Source organism: Oenanthe melanoleuca, chromosome 5 (genome assembly GCF_029582105.1).
Source record: "Oenanthe melanoleuca isolate GR-GAL-2019-014 chromosome 5, OMel1.0, whole genome shotgun sequence".
Classification (NCBI taxonomy): Eukaryota; Metazoa; Chordata; class Aves; order Passeriformes; family Muscicapidae; genus Oenanthe; species Oenanthe melanoleuca.
This window is the reverse complement of record NC_079339.1, coordinates 21,595,356-21,609,875: the sequence shown is the minus strand read 5'-3', so window position 1 is coordinate 21,609,875 and position 14,520 is coordinate 21,595,356. Positions and strand designations below refer to the sequence as shown.

At 37.6% G+C, this 14,520-nt stretch overlaps 1 protein-coding gene across 1 annotated transcript in view; it reads right to left on the bottom strand.

Moving 5' to 3' along the window:
• Positions 1-90: 90 nt before the first annotated feature.
• Positions 91-14,520, bottom strand: part of HSD17B12 (hydroxysteroid 17-beta dehydrogenase 12) — an 81,182-nt gene continuing 66,752 nt past the window's right edge. Inside the window, 4 exon segments of the mRNA XM_056491924.1 lie at positions 91-1,782; positions 1,932-2,081; positions 8,087-8,152; positions 11,493-11,574. Coding sequence (XP_056347899.1) covers positions 1,678-1,782; positions 1,932-2,081; positions 8,087-8,152; positions 11,493-11,574 — 403 coding nt within the window. The 3' untranslated portion in view covers positions 91-1,677.

Genomic DNA, 14,520 nt, shown 5'->3' with positions numbered 1-14,520 from the left:
TTTTCACTGTTATTACTCAAAATAAAGAAGAATCAGACGCTTGAATGTACCCGCAGACATTTTCACGAGCAAAAGCTAACACGTTAACACTCAAGAGTAATTTCCATTTTATTTGTTTTACAAAGTCAAAAACATACAGATTTTTTAGTCCAATGCTTTGACATCAGATCCAGAGCAAACCAAATCATGTGCTCTTAGAGAACTAATACCACCAACTTCACCATCCCTGTTCCAAAAAATTAAGAAAACTATGGGACAGGATCTGCATCTCAGATTTGATCAGCACCATTGCATCGGTATTCAGGTTTTTTCAATGTACAGAAATGTTAGCCCAAAATCATGTCTCAGTGTAACACATCTTACTTCAAAATCAGAGCTTGAAATTATTCTTTGAAGGACAGAAAAAAACCCCTCCCTCTTCAACCATGGGAAGTCACCACAGAAAACAGTGATAGCTGTATGCAATTTCATTTGCCTTGCGAGTTTTACACATTTATGTTTATAAAAAGGAATGCTAGAGACCAACATCTTTAATAAAGAGTAGGTATATACAGACAACAGCAGTGCAGACTTCTCATGTTCCCTGTGTTCAGGAGTTAGGTAACTTGAGCCTCATAGAAGCATTCCACTTTGGAACAGAACCGTGAAACAAATCAGTTAATTTTAATGCAATTAAATTAAAACTGTTCTACTCTTTAAGACATTTCCTGGTTCTCCTTTTTAAAGCCATCTAAATATTCAGGATTCACATTTCAAAAGACCTCACCAAAAAGACAGACTGATACATAACTTGAAAAATAATTCAACCACTGTTGCTAACAAGGAGAGTAACTCATTTCAAGCTCTGCATTTAAAGTACCCATAATCTTTTACACAGCAACCAGCATGTAACATGTAACTTGTGACATTTATCTACATTGTGTTATCACCACCTATTACAAGAGCAGGCACTGAACTTTTAAAAATGTTATTACAAATCATGAAGATTACATATTACTGAAAAGTTAGAATCCGTATTCAAGACCCAAGATTTCAAATGCTTTCCGCAATGTTACTTTATGTATATATTTATAGATGAGCTATTATACTTGTTTTGTTTTTTGGCCCATTTTCCTCAAGTTCATAACCAAAAAATCACACTGGACTATGTAGGCAGGGGAGCACTCGTGAGTTGACTGATAGCACAGAATCCTTGGAAGTATCCAAAACCTGAGCTTTGAGGTCAATACTCTGGAAATAGTGCTAGGTTACCTTTTCACATAATTATGCTCCCTTTCCTCTCCTGCCCACCTGCCCAGGAATATATGAGAACTACTTTTATTCTGTCCTTCACCTATGAGCACAATAACAGATATGATGGACACTGTATAACCAAGATGTTCCTTAAGAGCGTGATGTCTGATCAAGTCCATGAAAGTATTTCATAAAGCACAATGCAATTTTAGTTCAAAGCACTTCCCCCCTCATAATATCTATAAACAAATAAAGCCTATTTTTCAATCAATATTAGAAGTCAACAGTCTTGTTTCATCTGTATCCTCAAAACAAAGACTGTTCCCTTGTTAGAAAGCACACCTACAATTGGAGATGTTTTTAAAACATTAGGTCTACTTGATGTTGCAGCATAGTATGGAACCTGCAGGAGTCCCAGGTTCCCAAGATCAAGTTGCTTCCCACTTACTTCTCCTTCATTTTTTTAAAATAACGAGCCCGTATTTGTTTGTTTGTTTTCATGATTAAATTAATGGCAGTAGATGTAGGTAGAAGAGACACGATCCATCCCTACAAAAAACAAAACAACAAACCAAATTTAAAAAAAAAAAATAAGAGGGAGTGAGGTCTCAGCATTCTATAACCTGTGATAATTAGTCTTTTTTCCATAGTAAACACAAAGGACATTTCAGATCCTCACATTTTCCAAGGTGACTTACCATGAGTGCATGAGGTAGGTAGCCATTGGTCCGGGACTGCAGGCCCACCGTGCCCAAGGCAGCTCTGACATACCTTTCAGGACTGGGCTTATCAAGGGTTGGCTTGCGGATTTTGGACATTTTTGTTGCCACATAATATGGTAGAACACTCTGCACACAGGAAAACTCATGTTAAAGCAGGGAATATTAACTTAGAGATTCATCAAGGATCTGAAGTAACTGGAAATCAGATAATTTGTACACTGAATTATAGCTTAAGCCAGTTTTATTTTCAGTTCTAAGATCATAATGGAATCCCAATATAAGATGAAAAACTTTTTAATTGGATAAACCATGGGTCATATTTGGACATAGTTCAGTTGTCTCCTGACAGCCAACATCACCAGCTGGAGCCCTAGAAAAACCACCCTTACAAGCATAGGGTTGAAAAGCCATTCCTACAATTTGCCTTGTAAGTACAGAACTTCATTCCAGTTGTTAAATAGAAAATGCTGTATTGTTGCTTCTCTGTAATAAACCTACATTGTTTGCTTGGGAAGGAGGCACAGAACCCAAGACAGGAATTTTATAGTAAAAGCTCTCTAGTTTGGCACCTGTACGAAGGCAGGAGGAGGAATGAGAAAAGAATGTCCAGAGATTCAAAAGACAGAGCTTGTAACTCCACATCAGGGCTCAGAGAACAGAGATTATCAGTACCAGAGTGGAAGGGCAGAAGGAAGGATCAAGAAACAGAGCACAGTTAATGAGCTTCTATAGCAATGTTTGGAAGCAAAACAGAAAAGTGATGCTGGGTCTCAGAACTGCCTGTAGTGGAGAAGCAAGAGGAAGCAGCACATGTATATGCTGATGGAGGGATGCTCATAGCACAAAGGCAAATTCATAGTAGGGCAAGATAGACCTGGAGGATCCAAAATCTCATTCCACCTATCCCAACCTCATGCTGCTAGAGAAGGAAAGGGAAATGCACATGTACAGTACGAAGCAATGCTCTTTCCTTCCATACTATAGCTGTGCACATTTCAACAGAAATTTTACCACTACAAACAGGAAACATTGGTATGTCTTGCTCATTCCTTCACCTAGGAACATGAAAACTGTGCCCTTCTGTCTATAAATAGGTCTTTCAATAATATACTATATGAGTCCACTTTCAAATGGGAAGGAAAAACATGGAAACCTAAACTTCAGAAGTGAAAGCAGCTACCACTGCCTTTAAACTCACCAAAAGCTACAAATATTTAGATAAGAATACTACTCATTATGCTACTATAGCAGCATAGGTACCTCATTTCAGCTCCAGAATATGAACTGCATCTGTTTTTCAGATTACATTTCTAGGTTGAATCTCTAGTTTGATGTTTTAAAAAGTTAAAATTGTAAGCTTCTTATTCAACAAAAAATTATATCAGCAACATTCCACCAAGAAAGGTGCAATAGATATGATTTATTCACTTTTTCTGCTCAAAACAGACTTCAAAAGTGAACTGCATTACCCAGTTACACCAATGGAGAGAATGAAGGGGCAAACAATTGTGCATGAGGATACTTGAAAAAGCAAGCATATGGTAGCACTACTGGATGTACCACAGCCTTCAAGGCACATAGAAACATGGGATTACACTCCAATGTTTTTCTTTTCCCAGATGCACTCCAGAAAACAAAAAGACAGGTACTTAATTTCAAATACATTAGATTTGCCATCTTTGTATTAACTAGACATTATTTTAATAGATATCAAGAGACCTGCTGAATCTATTTAGTTTTCTTCCCTTCTTCTTTCTCACAAGGAATTCAGAGATTCGTGAACTATATCTAAAACAGGCATAACAAATTTTTAAAAATTCACAGCTTAAAGCCTTTCAGCATTTTACATTCACATGGATATAACCCACACTACCTGGGCAAATAACTCTCCTTATTCAGGGAAAGCTTAGCCTGCACTACAGTTTCAAAACAAGCCTTAAAAGTAGCTTATGTCACTACAATGTGTCTTGCTCACTTAAAACATTTGCTACTGCTTATAGCTCTGATGCTTGGCTCACACTCAAAATTGGGTTCTTGAATATTATTTTGATGCAAGAAGTCAGATCTCAAGTCCTGAATAGTCAAGTCCTAAGTCCTCCAAAGCCAGAACAGCTTGTTTACACAATTTTATCACCTTTTTAACCTTACTTTTTAAAAGGTAAAAAGACTGAAACTCTCCAATGTTGCCAAATATGTTTCCATCCATTTCCAATGTGGGAAAAAGCAGACTGGGGGATATAAATGGAAATGGAAGAGTTAATCAATCAAAGCTGACTTGTATAGAAAGCAAAACAGCCAAGCTAAGAAGCTTTGGAGGAAGTAAAGCCATTAGACATCAGTTTGGTGACAGCACACCTTTGTGAATACCTGGAGATAGAGCTGGGCCTGTTGACTGTTGTGAAAAGGAAGCTGGTGGTGACATCTTACCTAAAATTATTTCAATGGTAGTTATGAAGATAAGAGCCAAACTCTTCTTGGTAATGCCTGATCAAATGACAAGAGGGACAACTGTCAATTTTGGCTGTATACTGTCAAGACTGTACATTAGGGACAAAGCCTTTTTACTAGGAGAGCAATATAAAATTCAAACAAAGTCCAGAGAGCTCACAGCACCCCTGCCCTTGAAGGTTTCCAAGATGCAGCTGGATAAAGCCACAATTAGCCCATGACCTAGTGCCAGCAGCAATCCCACTGCTAATTGCTAGGCAATCCACCTGCTGGGAGAACAGGAGGTTAGGGTAGAAAGCTTTCTGGTAATCCTTTTAAATGAACATTTTCATTAATTTGTGGTCTGGTATTTTACGTAGTGAATACAATAAAAGAAAACAGATAGTGCAAGTTTCTACCGTTATACTTGTGCTATGCACAGTAATGAAATATAGAGGGACACTGCCAATAACTAACTGAAGTTTAAAAAGGGAGTAAAAGAAAGGGTCAAAGGACCAATAAATATTTTTAGACATACTAAAAGAGCAAAAATTTCATAAGAGTCTGCAGAAATCTTTCAAGGAGAGGTCTTTTCAAAAGTCTTGAGAAAAGTCATTGTCATCTCCTTCCTCATTTCTTTTCTTTTATCTCTTTTCCTCATGTAAAAACACACAGAGTTTAAACCTATGCTATTACTGTGCTGCTTCTGAAAAAATAAGCAGACCTTTCAGCCAGAAGAGTATATTTTAATCCAAAGATTGCAACACTGCAACAAAAGCACTATCAAAACTAAGCTTCCACAGATGGTAATCCACTTGAGCAAGACACATACTTGAGGTTGATATGAAGAAACTGGTAAAATCCCACCAGCACTTTGTTTCTGGTTTTCACACAGCGGTATTCTGCAGGTGTTGCATGGGAAAAGTTAACTTATTTCAATGATGATGATCTAGCTGGAAGGGCAAATCTGGAATTAAAAGTGTAATGCATCTGAAGGTCATAGAGATGTACTTCAAAAAAATCTAAGAGGGATGCAATCTTCCTTAGGGATTGAAGGAGATAGGTCAGCTAGTCTTCACAGGAAGGTACTTGTAATATTCATTAGTGACTTAGGCTGAAACACGAGGACAAGGACATGGACTGCAACAAAATTAGCATAACAAATTGAAGCTGTGACAGCTATTGAGAATCAGACCCACATAACTCAATGGCAATTCACTGTCTACATTTAAGGGATAAAAAGCAGTGCTGTCAGGAATTCACCATCCTAAGCCAACACCAGAGTCACAAAAGACCATTTACAACCTGTGAAGCTTTGTACAGGAAAACGCGACTGTAGATACAGAAAGTTAGATTTAATTCTTCATTTGTTTATAATCCTAAAAATGTAAGACACCAAAAGCCCTTTTCCTAGCTTTCTACACCCAAAAGCTAGGAAACCTTTCCTATACTATGTATATTCATACTGTGCTGAATGCCTTTAGCCAAGCATGGGTTATTTACCTTTTCAGTCTCAACAGATACTCCATAATCATAAATGAACAGTTCTTGCTCCTCCTTCATTCCTCTCTCAAACTGTTAAGAACACTATTTAGACAAAATCTGGGGAGGAGGATAAAGCTGTACATAGAAACAACACATCTCAAAGATGTAACACTTCTTTCTCCTGCAACATCTGTCCCTAAGCACCCTCACACTAAAGTAACTTATAAGCAGCTCTGCCTAAGAAAACACCAGAAAACAGAGGTTAGATGTGGTACCACAACACAGGCCCAAAAAAAAAAAAAAAAAAAAATCACACCATCTTTATTGTCAGTGAAGCCGTGTGTTGAAGGAGCCTGTGGCTCAGTCTGGAGACAGACTTCAGCAGGAATAAGTCCACCCAGAAGAGTTGATATTACTGATGTAGGAAAGGGCAATACTCTACCAGTTCCTTGAGTCTCATTTTGAGACTGTGATCACAGAGAGGGCCACATTGCATGTAGATGAAAATTATTGAAAAACAGCTGTCTCATAGTGGAGATAAATCTGCCAATAATACAATTTGAAAGACACTGAAGAAATAGAAGCAATCAAGAAAGGTAGAAGTGAAGAGAAAGCTGTAAGGAACTTGCCACATGGTAAACATCGACCTGCTGCAGGACAGTTTGGAGCTAAAGCCCTGTGAGAAGACAAAGTAACAAGGAGACATGAAACGCTGACAGTTACTCCAGCTAAATCCACTTCAACAACTGAGAGCACACAAAAGGACCCTGTATGCTGAATCTGTACCTGTTCAGAACGCTACCTTTTCATGCATCCTTTATTGCTGCACATTGGTTTAGCTGCACACCCCAGAGTGCTAGGGCACAGAATCAAGCACCCAAGGGGGAAAGTCAAGCTTTTGGAGCTCTACACCAAGATATAATCGTGCCAGTGTAAAACTGAACTCAAGCAGTTGGAATGCTTTCAGGGTCCACCCTTCACTAGATTCCTCTCCACTGCCAACAGATCCCAAAACATACAACTCCCCTTCAGATATTTAATATAAAGTTTAAATCTGGGTTTACAGGAGGTTCCCATTAAAGGGTTGGTGACTGCATGGGAATAGCACACCCAACAACTGTCTTTTTTCTTTATGCAATCCATTCTCAGAAATGTGACAGGATATTTTCTGGTGAGATGTTCTTGTTTTACTAAATGTATTTAAAAGGAAAAAATAATCTAGCACATCAAAAAGGTAACATAGCCTTAATCCAGCAACAACTTCCCTATAGTATTAGCCAGTAATAAGAGTTGTGTTCTTTTGTATGGTGATTACACATTTAAATCAGGCAACTTCATTATCTTTCATAAAGCCTTTGAAGTTCAAATGGCTATGAGAACCACCACACAAAACAGAAGAATGAGAGGCATGGACATAGCTAATCCTGTTTGTAAGATCCCTAACTGAACTTCTAAAAGAGATACCGTTGTCTTCACAGTACAGGTAAGATCTCATACCACCTTTATTAAACTGATTCTTGCTCTGGAGAGGTTTAATCAGCAATGGAAGGTTTACTGTTTGTGACCAAAGCTGGAAATTCCAGCTTTGGAGCAAACACTGAAGAGTATGTGAGAAGTGATATTAAAGCAAAATCCTATAAAACTGTGAGAAACTGGCTTGATTTGCTTTTGTGCCACACCAAAAATAATTAAAATCAAGGAAGGTAAACAAATGGGGAGGGGGCAAAGAGGGGTATGAAGCAAGACTCCTTAGCAATATCAGTCAATTGCACATGAAAGATCTTTGAGTCTTTTTTTCATTCTTCAACTATGCTTAGATTAGAAGTTGATTCACTGATACTGTAGGGATTCTACTATTCCAGTCATTCAACCTGTTATCCATGGAATGCCTGTAGAAATGTGTTCCACAAGTGTATTCCAGTAGATGAAGTTCCATAAAGATGTCTTCTGCAGTACTGTGCACAGTTGTATGGAATATTTTATCCATAAAGGTTCAATTAGCACCATCAACTGAAACCACAGAAAACCAAACCATGTCTTTTGTTGCTTCAAGACCAATGGTTTCAGAGTAATTTAAGAAAGCTACTAATGGGATCAAAGGAAATCCTTATCCTTAATCTGTGTCACACACTCATGAATAAGAATATGCTGATTCCTTTTTGTTGCCAAGACACCAATGTTGCTGTGGCAACCACACTTACATGAAACAAACTACTCACCTGCACAATGATGCCCTTGCTGTTGTATTCTGCATGGAGGCCCTGGGAGAAGTAATCCACAAAAGCCTGGAGAGAGAAGAAGGGAAACATGCAGCATTCTACACCTTACAATGGAAACTTTAGTTTAACAGTTTTGAGTAAGAGTATTTGAATTACTATTTGGAGTTCCTGTTTTCAAAGTGAAAACCCTAGGTTTTGAATGAAACTCTGCATATGACATTCAAATAGAAACTCCATGCTTATGAAGTATTTTTACAGAAGCAAGGCTCAATCTAAACAAATAAACCCCTTTTTACTTTAGTCAAAAAATGAACTAGATTTGTGAAATAAAGCCTAGTTAAAAGAGGAAAAGACAACTTCATGTTCACATTGCTCACTACTTATGCCATCTTCTTAGATATTTTTAAGCGTGATTTAATTGGGTTCCTCTTGTGCATGGTTTTTAGACCACAGTGTTTAAACACTTAGTCTTCTGCCTTTACACTTCTAAAAAATGCCACCCTATGGTGACACTCCTTCCTAATCCTCAAGTCCACCTCCACAGATTCTCTTCTAAACTTCTGAAAGTTTTAGAAATTGCAAGACTGAAAGGTCAAAGAAAGAAGTTAAAGGGCTTAAAGGTGGATGTTAGCACCTGCCTTCAAGATGCTCTTAGAGCTGATACAGCCGCCTCCTTAACCCTGCCAGGAAATATTGTCCTAAGAATTAAAGGCTACTCAGCAGTTCAAACCAGTGCAGATTTCCACTTCCCAAATTCTACTAAACCACCTTTCCACCTGACCCTGATGTCCTCTGAGACAAAGTACCAGGTTCTGCTATGGTTTCTTGTTTTAGTGCAGTGATACAAGCAAAGGCGAATGGAGTACCTTCAACTGAATGAATGAATTAAATCATCCCATCCATGCTTGAAACTAAAATAAATATTAAGTATTTAAGAAGCAGTTGCTTCACACCAAATTCAAACCAAGCAGCAAAGCTCCAGTACTGCATCTCCTTTACAGTCTTCCTTTGGCCACCATATCCCCAGTGATTTAACACAAGTCCTAACTGAAACCACGACTCAGTTTGCAGTGGCCAGTGTTTTTCCTATCAAGGCCATCCTACTGAATTCAGCCTAAAAAAGAAGCAACAGAAACAATCCCATACTACTGGACTCTTTCTATAGACAATCTTCTTGAGAATACGTGGAAGATCTGAAATAAAACTGGGATTTGCTGTGTAGCAGGTAGGTCCTTTTACTCTTCTTCTTCAAATTGCATGTATAAAGTAGCAGGAGGCTCCTTAAACTAAAAATAAAAACTTAAACTAAACTTAAACTAAAATAAAAAGCTGATCTGCTGTTCAGCTGCTCTTTCTTTCTTCTTCTCCCCTGAGTATAAGTCCATAACAAAATTCAGTACTCAACATGAACAAGCCTGAAAATCTGGCCTAGCAGCAACTTTTCAAGTGAATCCTCTGACCATCCTCTTGCAACAGGAAGGTACCTGCATGGACATGCCAAATAGTTTGGTGCAGGTGCCTGTGTAATAACTGCACAGATTATATTGATAATCAAACAAAAATAACTATATTATGTTTATGGAAGTGCTTTGATCATTCAATTTTCTAACTAATCCTCCATGACAAAAGTCCTGATGTTGGCTACTGCTCCAGATATGGAGATGATTTATAAAGGACTGTCTTCTCTACTGGTTGCAAAGAGCTTGCTATAAAGAAAATGTACATTTTATTTGAGAAGAGAAAGCAACTTCCAGTATATAAATAAGCTTTGGAGTTTGGCCTCTTGAAAAATTTATTTCAAGACAAATTGGGTTTTCTACCTCCACAAGCTCAAGCCTCAAACAACCTTGAACCTGAAGTCTTAAGAATGCTTTCTAAGTAAACATTCCCTGAATAAGCAGATAAGCATTGCATATTAGAAAATTTCTTCTCCTTGGATATCCAAATATAATCCAAACAGTAAAGGCATGGGGGTGAGGTGGGAAATGATATAATCATATTTCACTTCTCATTAGCATTAATGCAGATAGGTAAACCTGTCAAAATATAGCACTATGATTCCTTTAAAAGAATCTCATTTCAATGTAAACTAGGGAATTCTCCACAGGAAGGTTAAATAGTTAGACCACATTTGTTCCTGATAATTAGTCAAAGTCATTGACTTACACCTGAAGGATATTATGCTTTAAATCCCCTTTGAATAGATGAGGGGAAAAAAAAAATCCCTTGAAACTGCAGATACAGTCTTTCTATAGCTACATTAGGGGAGTCACTTTCATGCTTACTAATCTTGCTGTAGAAGATGGGCAGTGCTGAGAATAGGCAGGTTATTTGACCTGTAACTTAGTTTTTTAAGGGGAGGGGAAGAAATATTTCAGATTCCCATTGAAAAAAAAGACTAATCAAAGCAGTGTAAGGTACATTATCACTAAAATCAGAAGCTCAATTGATTCCATAAATCTGAAGCACTGCCAGAACAAAAGTGATCATTTATATTAAAACAAAGAACTGTCCTCTCAAAAAACAGCTATTTCAATGGGAAATTTTATTATCAGTTAAAGCTACTTCAGGCTTCAAACTTAAATAATCCCCTCCTTTAGTATGAATAAAATAGTGTGTATCAACTCCCTTCTGGGAATATGAAGATGTTGCTAAGAGTCTAGAGGAAATGTGAATCTGTTCTGACATGAATGACACTACTGAAGGTTTCTTCAACCTGCCAAGGTTCTGCTTAGATTCTGAGATGCTTGAAATATTCAAGGTAATTACCAGGTATAGCTGAAAAAGCTGTAGTGCCATACCAGTGTAAATGTAGTGCTTTAATACCAGTGTAAATGTCTCATACATTCTGTTTTATCGCATATGCCTCAGTTCCATGCTGGGTACCCCCATTCTGTCTTTATGGCATTCACTGGAGATATTTTAAGGCAACATTTTAGAATCCCCTGAAAGTATCTTTGGGAAAAAAAAAATAAGACCAGAAAAAAGATCAAACTGTCCTGGTGACACAAAGAGAAACCAGAGCAGATGAACTTCAGATGAAATGTAGATCATACAATCATCTCAGAATTTAGGGGAAAGAAGTTTCAAAACCAAAATAAGAAACTCTGTTAAGCTTAGTCAATGTCCTTTCTCAGCCTTACACAGGTTTGCTTGGTACATTACTATCGTTTTCCATGTAAAAATGGGATGCATGAAGAAATACATAAAATAGTCCTTTGCATGCCAGTAAACCCTTGCACTCAGTTTTCTCTCAAACTTTTAGCTTCCACTATTAGAAAATCTCAAGACAGAAATTCTGTACTTTTAGTTCATGAAAGCACCACTAGATGGACACCATAACATTTATCCCTGTAAGTGCTGCTTATGTTTGACACTTGATTTCAGTGTGGAAAGGAACACTTACCTTGGTTGCAGAGTAAAGAGTCAGAAGTGGAGTTGGACACATCCCTGAAGCTGATGCGATATTCAGGATTATTCCTTTTGATCTGAAAGGAAACAAAGATACATTATCATGAAATAAAGGAAACATCTTTCATGTTTCCAAAAATTAAAGCAAGCCTAAAAAAGCCCTTTAGAATGCAACTGAGATTAAGATCTGTTTAAAAACCCCAACCAAATCCTGAATTGAAATCCACTTTATGCACACTTAGAAGTATCCAAGCAGCTGGTATAAATCAGGAACAACTCCAAGGTCAATACAGCACGAGAATCAAAGTTGTATTTATATACACATATACATACACACCCAATGAGCCAAACTATGCAAACCATTGAATCAAACAGGCACAAGTTCAACAGGAGCTTCAAAATCTTGGGATAAGATGGCAGAAATGGCAACACAGTTTTGCTGTATGATTTACACTTTGATAATTCCTTTCATCTTCTAAAGACTACTTCATAATGGATCTTCAAGATAGCAAGCATCTGAATCTACTGCTCAAATATAGAAGTGTTTTAATAAATATGGAAGATATTCAGTGGATGAACACAGAAAATGGAAGTTATCTTACAACTGTATTACCACTGAAAGTATTCATCAAGAGTATTTTGGTAAAGGTACCCGAAATTAGTGACCACCTGCTCTGTCAAGCTGTTCTAAAGCACATGCAGGTAGGACAGGAAGGCTCCTGACCTCCCAATACAGACTCATTTGAGCCATATCTATTTTTGAGACTAGTTTTACCTATAAAACCAGACATATTTAGTGCTAGGCAGAAAAAAGAATTGATTTGGAAGGCTTCATGCAAATTACAGCAATTACTCCATTAGAAGATACTGCGAGACAGTCCAACATAGTGAAAGACAAATCTCTACTTCTTACCCTGCTGGACATTCAAGCCAGTTTACCTCAACATAGCATAAGTATGCCATGCTCAATGCACTCATGCAGGTAGACATCACACAGCTCAACTCCTGCAGATTCACATGAGTTTCCATCTTATTTATTTAATCAGGTATATCTTACACCACTGCTGCCACAATCATTTAAGTAACCATCTTAAAAACAAACAGTAAGTTAAGTCACTGTTAAAAATTTTAAAAATATAAATGCTTTGGAAATCATGACAATAGATTAAAACCAGCGTGGCTTGTTTGATTCACACTTGATACAAGTGTGAATTACATCTGTGACTGATTTTTCTCGAGGAATGAGATGGCAAATGTGACAAAAGAATAATTTCAGTCATTCAGGATTTCAAGCACCTTTGCCAAAGTTCATTGTGTTTTTCAGGACATCCCTACAAGGCTTAGTTGGTGAAATAAAGTATAGCATGGATCAAAATACATAGCATAGAAAGCATAAGATCACAAATTAATCAGGAATTTTCAAGACAGCAAAAGGTTAACAGTGAATGCTAGAAGTTTTTCATATCAAGACAGGTGGTGACTGATATTTATTCATGAGCTCAAATGGAGATTAGGAGTGAAATGAGTATTTATGCATTTTAAGAGATTATCAGATTGGAGAATACTATAAGGAACTTTTTAAAATGCTCAGGCTGCTATGTGAACAGACTACAGAATAGCAGATGAAAAATCAATATTAAGAGAGCATCAATAACCAACAATGCATACTAAAGAAAAGATTGTGATTCTTCACAAACCTTGCAGGACTCTAAATCAACTGTCTCCTGCATGAAAAAGCTGGACAAGGGAGTTCCTTCTGTGCAGCAGTCACCAAAACCAACCAAACAAGAGAAAGCTGGGAACGGCAGGAACAGATCCTCCACCAACACCAAAATCTTGTTTTACAGTCTACAAACCATCTTTATACCTCCAAATACTGAGCAGAAATATTAAGAAACTGATGACTTAAGAAAGAGGAAGAGAAGAAAAAAATCCACCCTGATACATCAATTTTGTTATTTAAGAGACTATTAAAAGCAGCCATGGTAAGAGTACACAAACTAACAAATGATAAAGATCAAGATCTTGATTTATCCTCTCAGAATACAAAAGGAAGATGACATTTATTTAAACGAAAGGCTGAAACTCAGATCCGATAAAATAAAGTGCTCTTCTCATATTAGGACTGGGGAACGCTTGCCACAAAACTTAACAGAGGACAAAAGCTTAAGAGGATTGAAAGAAGGATAAGCATTGATATGGATAAACACGAGCCTCACGCTTTTAAAACAAACTGAAGCTTTAGAAGAGAGGCTGACATTCAGGCTGCAAGCACAGGTCTCGCAGCGTCTGGCTGCACTGCAACTTTCTAGCAGGAGTCGTGACCACCACCTAGATGGAGTGAATTAATGGTTTGACCAAGTGAAGAAAGCCCTCTTGGAAATACAAAACACTAAGAGCAGCCCCTTGAAAAAGCTCTGTGTATTGGTCTCTTTGAAGCAGTCAGTGCTGGGGATTCTGTGGTTTGCATTTTTACATTTTAAAGAAAACAGTCCTAGCCTTAAAAGCTCAACTTAAAACCCTGAGATAAAATGAAATTGAGAAGCACGTAAGTAGGGGGAACACTCTCAATTACTCCAATAACAATTCTGCTTCTTAGATGAACTGCAGAATAGATGTTTTTTGGGAGGGATCTGATTAATTACTCAACCATCAGTGTGATAAAAAGAAATTTTGGTTCCATCTAATTCAACTGTGCTGTTAATGGGAAAAAAAAAACAAACCAAAACCAAACAGAAAAAGTTGGTTAAGATGAAGAAAGCCAGGCCCACACCCTCACACCTCCCTGTCATTCTACCTTAAGTGGTCCAGCACCAGGAAGGCTATATTTAGCCATCTCCCTGTTGCTGTGGCAACCAGCGCCTGCTCCAGCTGCATGCCAAGTGGAAAGAGCAAGCTTCTTCTGTAATGTAATTATGCACTTGCTACTTTCCTGGCAATAAATACGATAGTTTGGTATTTGTCTAGCAACAGCCAACTGCTTTTTGGTGGTGGTGGCTTTTTTTTGTTCCCAAAGACATCAA